At 43.9% G+C, this 12,471-nt stretch overlaps 1 protein-coding gene across 1 annotated transcript in view; it reads right to left on the reverse strand.

The window, feature by feature from the left end:
• Positions 1 to 12,087: 12,087 nt before the first annotated feature.
• The window catches only part of ccdc171 (coiled-coil domain containing 171), a gene marked incomplete at its 5' end in the record, with an annotated part of 84,065 nt that continues 83,681 nt past the window's right edge, over positions 12,088 to 12,471 (reverse strand). The window contains one exon of the mRNA XM_084328430.1: positions 12,088 to 12,395. Within this exon, the coding sequence (XP_084184556.1) occupies positions 12,111 to 12,395 (285 nt within the window). The 3' untranslated portion in view covers positions 12,088 to 12,110. The remainder of the gene's footprint in view (positions 12,396 to 12,471) is intronic.

Here is a 12,471-nt window from a genome sequence, read left to right on the forward strand (position 1 = left end):
CGTAGAACCAGTAGAACAGAACCAGTAGAACAGAACCAGTAGAACAGAACTAGTAGAACAGAACCAGTAGAACAGAACTAGTAGAACAGAACCAGTAGAACAGAACAAGTAGAACAGAATGAGTAGAACCAGTAGAACAGAACTAGTAGAACAGAACCAGTAGTACAGAACCAGTAGAACCAGTAGAACAGAACTAGTAGAACAGAACCAGTAGTACAGAACCAGTAGAACAGAACCAGTAGAACAGAACCAGTAGAACCAGTAGAACAGAACTAGTAGAACAGAACCAGTAGTACAGAACCAGTAGAACAGAACTAGTAGAACAGAACCAGTAGAACAGAACCAGTAGAACAGAACTAGTAGAACAGAACCAGTAGAACAGAACCAGTAGAACCAGTAGAACAGAACTAGTAGAACAGAACCAGTAGTACAGAACCAGTAGAACAGAACTAGTAGAACAGAACCAGTAGAACAGAACTAGTAGAACAGAACCAGTAGAACAGAACCAGTAGAACAGAACTAGTAGAACAGAACTAGTAGAACAGAACCAGTAGAACAGAACTAGTAGAACAGAACCAGTAGAACAGAACTAGTAGAACAGAACTAGTAGAACAGAACCAGTAGTACAGAACCAGTAGAACAGAACCAGTAGAACAGAACCAGTAGTACAGAACCAGTAGAACAGAACCAGTAGAACAGAACTAGTAGAACAGAACCAGTAGAACAGAACTAGTAGAACAGAACCAGTAGAACAGAACCAGTAGAACAGAACCAGTAGAACCAGTAGAACAGAACTAGTAGAACAGAACCAGTAGAACAGAACCAGTAGAACAGAACCAGTAGAACCAGTAGAACAGAACTAGTAGAACAGAACCAGTAGAACCAGTAGAACAGAACCAGTAGAACAGAACCAGTAGAACAGAACTAGTAGAACAGAACCAGTAGAACAGAACCAGTAGAACCAGTAGAACAGAACTAGTAGAACAGAACCAGTAGAACAGAACTAGTAGAACAGAACCAGTAGAACAGAACCAGTAGAACCAGTAGAACAGAACCAGTAGAACAGAACCAGTAGAACCAGTAGAACAGAACTAGTAGTACAGAACCAGTAGAACCAGTAGAACAGAACCAGTAGAACAGAACCAGTAGAACAGAACCAGTAGAACATAACCAGTAGAACCAGTAGAACAGAACCAGTAGAACAGAACCAGTAGAACAGAACCAGTAGAACCAGTAGTACAGAATCAGTAGAACAGAACCAGTAGAACCAGTAGTACAGAATCAGTAGAACAGAACCAGTAGAACAGAACCAGTAGAACAGAACCAGTAGAACCAGTAGAACAGAACCAGTAGAACAGAACCAGTAGAACCAGTAGAACAGAACCAGTAGAACAGAACCAGTAGAACCAGTAGAACAGAACCAGTAGAACAGAACCAGTAGAACAGAACCAGTAGAACAGAACCAGTAGAACCAGTAGAACCAGTAGAACAGAACCAGTAGAACAGAACCAGTAGAACCAGTAGAACAGAACCAGTAGAACAGAACCAGTAGAACCAGTAGAACAGAACCAGTAGAACAGAACTAGTAGAACAGAACCAGTAGAACCAGTAGAACAGAACCAGTAGAACAGAACCAGTAGAACCAGTAGAACAGAACCAGTAGAACAGAACCAGTAGAACCAGTAGTACAGACCCAGTAGAACCAGTAGAACAGAACCAGTAGAACAGAACCAGTAGAACAGAACCAGTAGAACAGACCCAGTAGAACAGAACCAGTAGAACAGAACCAGTAGAACCAGTAGAACAGACCCAGTAGAACCAGTAGTACAGAACCAGTAGAACAGAACCAGTAGAACAGAACCAGTAGAACAGACCCAGTAGAACAGAACCAGTAGAACCAGTAGAACAGAACCAGTAGAACCAGTAGAACAGAACCAGTAGAACCAGTAGAACAGACCCAGTAGAACCAGTAGAACAGAACCAGTAGAACCAGTAGAACCAGTAGAACAGAACCAGTAGAACAGACCCAGTAGAACCAGTAGAACAGAACCAGTAGAACAGAACCAGTAGAACAGAACCAGTAGAACAGAACCAGTAGAACCAGTAGAACAGAACCAGTAGAACAGAACCAGTAGAACCAGTAGTACAGAACCAGTGACCCTCAGATAGATCCTCACTATACCCCATCTGATCAAATTTAATCCAGAAACCCATCTGATAAGATTTAATCCAGAAACCCATCTGATAAGATTTAGTATTGATCACAATACTCATTCTTATACAGTATACTCTTATTGTGATAACTTCTAGTGAATTCAATAATAGTGAAATGAGACTATTTCTCATGTTAGTGGGGACACCATGGAACCTCCTCAAGGACCCCAGGTGGAGGTTTGGTTTGTCCCTTTGTCACCAGAGGGTTCGTGGCTCAGGGTCAGACCATTTACAGCAGGAAGGGTTTAGTGTTTGGTCAGGAATCAAACCTGTGACCTCTTGGTTACAAGGCGGTCTCTCTAACCGGTGAGCCAACAAGCCACCTCACAGCTGTATTCAATAGAATAACACAACAAATAGTACCTTTTAACTGGAGCCTCAGAACTGCTAAAGAAAAACTCCCATTTATCATCCAATTTGTCTTATCCCCCTCTCTTTCTGCCTCTCTCTCTCTTTCTGTATCTCTCTCTTTCTCCTTCTCGTTGCCTCTTTGTCTCTCTCTCTCTCTCTCTCTCTCTCTCTCTCCCTCCTTCCATTCTGTTCTCCCTCTCTGTCACTTTGTGTCGTTTGTCACACAAGTTGCTCTAGAGGTGAATTTTGCATGTCACTAAATGTCACCGGGTGTGTTTGTGTGTGTGGGAGGTGAATATTACATGACATTAGAGTATCACTTCAAGACTGGTTTTAACCCTGTGTGTGTGAGTGTGTGTGTGTGTGTGTGTGTGTGTGTGTGTGTGTGTGTGTGTGTGTGTGTGTGTGTGTGTGTGTGTGTGTGTGTGTGTGTGTGTGTGTGTGTGTGTGTGTGTGTGTGTGTGTTCTCTCACCCCCCCCCCCTGATCCTTTGTGCCTCCCCTGAGTGTTCCAGCCCCTTTCTAAATGTGTGTCGTTGCCCGCCCCTATGTGTGCGTGTGTGTCAGCACGGTGCTTTGTAGCATGGCCAAATTGGCATAGCAGAAATCCCCCTGTGTGTGTGAGTGTGTGTGTGTGTGTGTGTGTGCGTGTGTGTGTGTGTGTGTGTGTGTGTGTGTGTGTTTTGTCACAGGTACAACTAGGACGGCAGCGGGACGAGAGAGAGAGAGAGAGAAATACAAAGAGAGAGAGACAGAGACAGAGAGAGTGAGAGACACAGAGAGAAATAAACAAAGAGAGAGAGAGTCACAGAGAGACAGATAGATAGAGACAGATAGAGAGAAAGAGAGACAGAGAGAGAGAGACTCAGAAAAGTAAATTTTTAAAAAGAAAAGTAAAGTAAAAAAGATGAAAAGAAAACTCCAAGTGTATGTTAAGGAACAGGATGAAGACAGATGTGTTAATAAGAAATAGGATGAAGACAGATGTGTTAATAAGAAACAGGATGAAGACAGATGTGTTAATAAGAAACAGGATGAAGACATATGTGTTAATAAGAAACAGTATGAAGACAGATGTGTTAATAAGAAACAGGATGAAGACAGATGTGTTAATAAGAAACAGGATGAGGACAGATGTGTTAATAAGAAACAGGATGAAGACAGATGTGTTAATAAGAAACAGGATGAAGACAGATGTGTTAATAAGAAACAGTATGAAGACAGATGTGTTAAGGAACAGGATGAAGACAGATGTGTTAATAAGAAACAGGATGAAGACAGATGTGTTAATAAGAAACAGGATGAGGACAGATGTGTTAATAAGAAACAGGATGAAGACATATGTGTTAATAAGAAACAGGATGAAGACAGATGTGTTAATAAGAAACAGGATGAAGACAGATGTGTTAAGGAACAGGATGAAGACAGATGTGTTAATAAGAAACAGGATGAGGACATATGTGTTAATAAGAAACAGGATGAAGACAGATGTGTTAATAAGAAACAGGATGAAGACAGATGTGTTAATAAGAAACAGGATGAAGACAGATGTGTTAATAAGAAACTAGATGAAGACAGATGTGTTAATAAGAAACAGGATGAAGACAGATGTGTTAATAAGAAACAGGATGAAGACAGATGTGTTAATAAGAAACAGGATGAAGACAGATGTGTTAATAAGAAACAAGATGAGGACAGATGTGTTAATAAGAAACAGGATGAGGACAGATGTGTTAATAAGAAACAGGATGAGGACAGATGTGTTAATAAGAAACAGGATGAAGACAGATGTGTTCATAAAAAACAGGATCAAATCAAATCAAATCAAATTTATTTATAAGGCCTGACAACACACGTTAATGTCCCCATGGGCCGTACAAGTCTTCTTTAAACAAGTCAAGAAGAAAACATAACAATAAGTCAAGAACAGAACAAGAACACCATAAGGTCCAACACATTTAAAATAAATGCAAATAAATGAATGAATGCAAGCACTCCCAGACATACCCCACACGAAGGTAAGGAAAAACTCACTAAAACCTAACAATAGGGAAAAATGCTCCACATGCAGTGTGGAGGAGAGAAACCTTAGAAGGGCCATTCAAGGGGGGATCTCCCTTCTTAGATGTCGGTGATAGTAGTGTTGCAGACTAACAGTTGGTAAGCATGCACTCAAGTGTGTAGTGAAACACAGATGAGTGCATGCAATAGCAACTGAACATTTTGAAAAATTAAAGATAGAGCTGATAGCGATAGCAACTGAACATTTTGAAAGATTGAAGATAGAGCTGATAGCGAATCTATTTGAGGCACAGGGGCGAATAACAGGATGAATACAGATATGTGTTCTGTCAAATTTGATTAATTCTCAAGAATCTATTAGTTCTAGGTCCGGGTCCAGTTAGCACGGCAACTCTGCCTGGACCTGGATCGTGGTCCAGCTATTAGTGACATAATGCTCTACTTCATAATTTATTTGACAAATATGTTTCCGTCGCCTATTTAACCCTTTCACTACCACACTACAGAAGATTAACCTTTCACTACCACACTACAGACGGTTAACCTTTCACTACCACACTACAGAAGGTTAACCTTTCACTACCACTACAGAAGGTTAACCTTTCACTACCACACTACAGAAGGTTAACCTTTCACTACCACTACAGAAGGTTAACCTTTCACTACCACACTACAGAAGGTTAACCTTTCACTACCACACTACAGAAGGTTCACCGAAACTTTGGGAACCCCTGCTCTAGACCCTGCCTCCTACCACCCTCTTAGACCCTGCCTCCTACCCCCCTCCTAGACCCTGCCTCCTACCACCCTCCTAGACCCTGCCTCACACCACCCTCCTAGACCCTGCCTCACACCACCCTCCTAGACCCTGCCTCCTACCACCCTCCTAGACCCTGCCTCCTACCCCCCTCCTAGACCCTGCCTCACACCACCCTCCTAGACCCTGCCTCCTACCACCCTCCTAGACCCTGCCTCACACCACCCTCCTAGACCCTGCCTCCTACCCCCCTCCTAGACCCTGCCTCACACCACCCTCCTAGACCTTGCCTCACACCACCCTCCTAGACCCTGCCTCACACCACCCTCCTAGACCCTGCCTCCTACCCCCCTCCTAGACCCTGCCTCACACCACCCTCCTAGGCCCTGCCTCCTACCCCCCTCCTAGACCCTGCCTCACACCACCCTCCTAGACCCTGCCTCCTACCACCCTCCTAGACCCTGCCTCCTACCCCCCTCCTAGACCCTGCCTCACACCACCCTCCTAGACCCTGCCTCCTACCCCCCTCCTAGACCCTGCCTCACACCACCCTCCTAGACCCTGCCTCCTACCACCCTCCTAGACCCTGCCTCACACCACCCTCCTAGACCCTGCCTCCTACCACCCTCCTAGACCCTGCCTCACACCACCCTCCTAGACCCTGCCTCACACCACCCTCCTAGACCCTGCCTCACACCACCCTCCTAGACCCTGCCTCCTACCACCCTCCTAGACCCTGCCTCACACCACCCTCCTAGACCCTGCCTCACACCACCCTCCTAGACCCTGCCTCACACCACCATCATATACCCTAGAGGGTGGTGTGAGGCAGGGTCTAGGAGGGTGGTGTGAGGCAGGGTCAAGGAGGGTGGTGTGAGGCAGGGTGTCATGGTTTTTGCCTTATTTCACCTTTCTGTGAGGGACAGCTGTCTATTTTTGCTTTATTTCACCTCTCTGTGAGGGATAGCTGTGAATTCCTGTTCCCTGTGGTTAATTGCCTCATGGGTCGGCAGGTGTGTGGGCTTGATTGCACCTGATGCAGTGCAGCTGTGCCTATGGCCATGTGGAGTCTAATTAAGTTTGGAGATCGCAGTGTCAACTGCTTTTTCATTTTCCTAGTGTTGGCTGTCCTTTTGGTCACGCTCATTATATTGAAGTGTAGTCTGATCTCTGATTCAGAATTGAGCTTTATGGTAGTCATTCTTATTTTAGGCTACTCACGTGATTCTACACATAAACTCCCTTAGTGGAGGTTTATTGTTTTACTTTTTCCAATATAAACTCCTTTATTAGGAGGTGTCCTTGTGGCTTATTTACTTTTATACTATACCTCTTTATTGAGAGTAGTCCTGTTTTTTGGGACTTGATTTATTTTCTTAATTACTCACTTTGAGATTTCCATCTGTAAAGGTTGTTTTCTGTTGTTTAATTTTTCCCCTCTCCTAAAATATCTGCGTAAGCAGTCTAGTGGTTGTCCATTTCATGGATAACTTTAAGAGTCCCTGTTATCTGCTCATGACCCACACACACACACACACAGCCCTCATACAGGGTCTAGGAAGGTGGTGTGAGGTAGCCTCATGAGGCAAAATTGAGGTCCAAACTTAATTTTATTTGGAAAATACAGATGTGAAAGAAAAAAGAAAGATACTTAGAGAACCTCAACTCGTATTCATTTCAAATAAAATCTTATTGTCTATGGCAGCATGCCTGACCCTCTCTGGTTATAATAGACCGATAAGTTCTAGCCCAATCATCTCTGTAGAGACTAGGCCTGTCTCCGACTAAGGATTTGTATAGTCGACTTTGATTGGCAAAGATTTGCAAAAAATATATATATAAAAAACAATATAAATATATATATCTTTTTATCGTTACATTTTGGCTGTGGGGGTGCTTAATGTCTGAAGGAGTCAACTGAAGGCTTCTTGTCCTCTGCAAAAGCATGCAATTGGTCCACTGATGGATACATCTTGATATTTGTCTACTCTAGTGTGTTCATTAGACGGGTGAAATCCTCTTTCAGTGCCTCTGTGCCCGTTTTCTTAGGCAGTTAGCCTCGCTGTTATGCGCGCCATTAGTGTTAGCCACGCTTCTAGGCCTCTTTGCTTTTGGAAAGAATGATAAAAAAATATATATATATATATATATTATAATATTTTTTCTTTTTTGCATTCGACTAAGAGGTTGGCAGTCGACTACGGCTCCTTTGGATCGATTAGTCAACTATTCAAGGTCAGCCCTAGTAGAGAGACCCTTAATTTTCCCTGTGGTTGATATGCACTTTATTTACATATTGTAAGTAAGATCGGGCTGCTCACACACACTGAGTCAACTTCCCTGCCACATCGTCCATGAGTGACTGCGTGAGCCGCGAGCGAGTTTGCCACGCATAGCCCGTCCATGCAGAGTTTTAGCTGCAACAAAGGTTTAGGGTTGAGTAGCCATGAGGTCTTTAGATATTAATATATTAAGTAACATATCTATTTATTTAAACAGAATCCTTGCTTTAGAATGTCATTTACAGTCTCTGTGCGAGAGAGTTGGAAGACAGGGATTAGACTAAATCTGAGTCTGGAGGACAGACTAGCAATTCATTGGACCTCATGGATTAAGACATTTTAACACCTCTTAACAAGTGTGTGTGTCATGTACAGTCGCTACAGTATGTGTGTGTGTGTGTGCGCTTCAGGGGACTGAATAAAAGCCCGGATTCAGCATGATTCTATTCATGACTGAGACGACCATAACACAAATGATTTAGTAAAATTACCCTTTAATCATTGAGAGAGAGAGAGAAAGCGAGAGAGAGGGAGAGCGAGAGATGGGGAGAGTGCGAGAGAAGCAGTGCTCCTGTAACTCAACTCAAATAATTCTCTAGTGCCTCTTATATGAGCTATGAGTTACATGCACGTACCAACACACCTGTTATATACTGTACTGGCACACACACAGTCCCAGAGGGAGGACAGTAGATTATCCTGGTTGACACTCTCTAGAGAGAATCATAGTGTTCTGCTGATTCTGCATAAAACTCACCAAGAACTCAATGTTGCTCCTTTTTCTTCTTCCATCACTTTCCCTTCCTCCTCCTGTTTGTGTGAGTGGGACTCACACTGTCTGCCTGTCCCTCTGTCCGCCTGCCCCCCCCCCCCCCCCCCCCCCCCTCCATCTTCACATCATTCTGCTGACACAGCTCTCTGTTGGTAGGTGGCCTCAAACAGGGTTGGTGCCTGGGGGGGAGGGAGTTTGTCAAAGGGTGGTCAGGGGACCAGCCTTGAGGAGACTCCCCAGAAGCCCCCCCCCCCCCCCCCCCCCCCAGGAAACGGATTTAAATGTTTTAAATCTAAAGAAATGGAGCGTATACTGATCTGCAGCGCTGTTTATAGATGGAGCTTCATATGTTTTTAACAGCCCATGAGAGAGATCTTCTGAAAACACTTCAGTGTTCTCACACGTATCCTCTGAAGGAGACAAGCAAGGAAACATCAGGCTTCCTCTGTGTTTCCTACATCTTTGGAATGGCCTTAAAGCAGTAGTTAGTGTTGTTGGACATTACGTTGCAGTGTTGTAGTTGTACTGGAGAACATGCCAAAACCATCACACACACTTCTTTCTCAAGGTGCTCACAAAAAACACTGCTAACCCTAACCATCAGATTACCAGATGACCTGCTCTAACTCCTGACACACTGCTAACCCTGACATTAAGATTACCAGATGACCGCTTTACCTCCTGAGACACTGCTAATCCAAACCTTCAGATTACCAGATGGCTCTACCTCCAGAGACACTGCTAACCCTAACCATCAGATTACCAGACGACCTGCTCTACCTCCTGAAACACTGCTAACCAGAACATTCAGATTACCAGACGACCTGCTCTACCTCCTGAAACACTGCTAACCCGAACATTCAGATTACCAGACGACCTGCTCTACCTCTTGAGCCACTGCTAACCCGAACATACAGATTACCAGACGACCTGCTCTACCTCTTAAGCCACTGCTAACCCTAACCATCAGATTACCAGACGACCTGCTCTACCTCTTGAACCACTGCTAACCCTAACCATCAGACAAGAATGACTATTCTCACTATAGACTTGTCTGGAATGGAGGTCCTTGACATGAAAGGTGTTTGAGAACCACTGGTTTACGTTACTGGTGGTATCCCTTTTACACCGGCCAGGCTCCGTGCTGGAGCCGGTTCCCGAACGTAATCTCGCACCGGCCGGCGCTTTCAGACCGGGATGAATTGGTTCAGAACGTGACAAATCGGTGCTCAGCTGGCACCGGAAAATAGTTGGTTTTTAGTAGTAAGTCCTACTGTAGAACATGACATATTAGCATGACATCTGATTTATTAATGCCAATAATGGACAACCGCAATTGGCACTTTATGATGAATTGAAAATGGGGGACCCTGATGTAAACAAGACGAAAGTCTTTCTCTGGTCTGCATCCCCTTAACAATTGTATGTATTGAGCTGTACTGTACCCATTCTGCAATCTGTTAATAAACTTTTCAATCAATCAATCAATCAAACTTGAAAAGTGTAAATCATGGATTAGTCAGTAGCAATTCATGATGGCCCGTTTAGCTCAGCTGGTTAGTGTGCTGCCTGTGGAGCAAAAGGTCCCAAGTTCAAATCTTGGTAAATTATTTTTTTGTAACGTTAATTAATTTATACACTCTGGTTGATAAGATATTGCTTTATTGATCCCCTTGGGGAAATTCAGGCATCATAGCAGCATGGGGGTACAGGTAGTAAAAACTACACAAGCAGTGTAAACAAATTAATCAATATAATTTACTATCTAACTAACTGAAATATACAGTATCACAGTATTCACATAAAGTGCAGTATGCATAAGGTAGTGTTATTGTCCTTTTTGGGACACCAGTGTATAAATTAATTAACGTTACAAAAAAAATTAAAATTACCAAGGCAGGGAAACTAACCTGCTGAGCTAAACGGGCTGCCATGAATTGCTGAATGAATGAATGAATGAAAACTTTATTTAACAGATTGCAGAATGGGTACAATACAGTACGGCTCAATACATACAATTGTTAAGGGGATGCAGACCTGAGAAAGACGTTTGTCTTGTTTCCATCAGGGTCCCCCATTTTCAATTCATATAGACATTTATGACATACACAACATACATGACATTTATGGCATAGGGACATATAGGTATTTGGTACTGATACATTTGTGACATAGGCGGTATTCAAATATACAGTACTGTTACCCCTAGATCCTGACAGAGTATATACATATGATGGGGAGGGGACTGTACATTAGGAGGGGGTGGGTGGGTGGGAGGGAAATATACATACGGCGGGGAGGGAATATATACATGCGGTGGGGAGGAGACTGTCTATTAGGAGGTGGTGGGGGTTTTGGGCATTTACGGTGGCCAGTTTCGAATTGCAGCCTCCCGTAGGTGCTCTTTAAGGGCGGTTTTGAATGTGGGCAGGGATTCACATTCCTTTACAGCTTTGGGTAGGGCGTTCCACATTGTTGTGGCATAATTGCGAAACGTGTTTAGTCCCTTGTTTGAGCTGAATCTGGGTTTAACATGATTTGTTGAGCTTCCTCTGGTGTAGTGGTTGTGGTATTCACTGACCTTTGGGAAGTATTTTGACATGTACATGGGCACCCCGGTCGTATAGTGTATCTTGTAGACCAGGCCCATTGCAAGTTGCTGTACTCTGTCGTCTACTCTAAGCCATCCTAGGTTGGCAAAGTGGGCAGGGGTGAGGTGGGTTCTGGGGTTCAGGTCAAGTAGTAGTCTGACCAGTTTGTTTTGTGATGTTTGTAATTTTGTTTTAAGCGCCTTTGAGGTGCTTTGGTACCATGAGGTGCACGCATAGTCATAGTACCCTTGAATGAGTGCTCCTGCCAGAGTCTTCAGGGTATTCTTGTTTACCAGAGAGGAGATCCGGTACAAGAATCTAGTTCGTTGGTTGACTTTTTTTATTACATTGGATGCCATTTTGTCACAGGAAAGATTTGCCTCTAGGATGGAACCCAGGTAGGTAATTTCGTCTTTCCTTGTGACAATATTGTCACCCACTGTAACTGAGAAGCCGTCGGTCTTGCTGAGTTTGTTATTTGAACCGAAGAGAATGGACTGACTAATCAATCATTTACACTTTTCAAGTGCCAATTGCGGTTGTCGTTTATTATTGGCATTAATAAATCAGATGTCATGGTAATAATGTCATGTTCTACAATAGGACTTACTACTGTGATACCGATTAAAACAGTAATTAGAATAATAGAAGCCTACTTTGCTGGAACGATTCATTTCAAACGTATACAGTGCGTGTGTGTGCTCGCGCGTTGAGGCTCGCTCTCCACGCATTATTTCTACCTCCGCCTGGGTAACGCCCCCGTTGATGACGGAGACTGTGGAATGTTGGTTCTGCTTAAATGGGTGTAAACGCTGGGTGGTTCGCCAGAGAGCACCAAGGTTCAGAGGGTTCAGAACGGAGATGGAGCTTGAACCGGAGCCCGGGCGGTTTAAAAGCGATATGTGATGGTTATACTAAACCACTGGTGAATTATTAAAACACACACACACATTTTAAATACTTTATTTAAATCCAGGGATAATATATCATAAACACATGGGATTCTGGTGTGAACAGTTATTTTTTAAACTGTTAACATCATGAGCAACGGCCCCTGTCCACACTTGTAGCATTTTCTCTGCCATCAGGACCATGCAGAGCTCCCTGTAGCCGGTCATCATGTCAATCAGTCTTAGTGTGTTCCGTTCTGTTCTTCTTCAGTGATTTCTTATTTTTATTCCCCCCCCCCTGGGGGGGTTTGGTCTGGGGGAAGGAGAGGAAACGGGGCAGAGGGGTGGAGAGAGAGAGGGAAGGACAGGTGAGGGAGCAAGGCAGGAGATCAGAAGGGAGATTGTGTGGGGGAGTGGGGCTGTGGCTGACTGCTGGGTCCCTCGACGAATCCCAGAGTGGGTCAGGTGGAAGGGTGCCTGGATCGACCAATGGGGGAGCTTGGGGATATTCTGTCACCTGACACACACACAAAAGAGGGTTGTGGTTTGAAAAAGACGTATTAATATACTTGTGAGGATATTCCACTGACTCA

The sequence above is a fragment of the Notolepis coatsorum genome (assembly GCF_963971535.1).
Source record: "Notolepis coatsorum genome assembly, chromosome: 1".
Lineage (NCBI taxonomy): Eukaryota > Metazoa > Chordata > Actinopteri > Aulopiformes > Paralepididae > Notolepis > Notolepis coatsorum.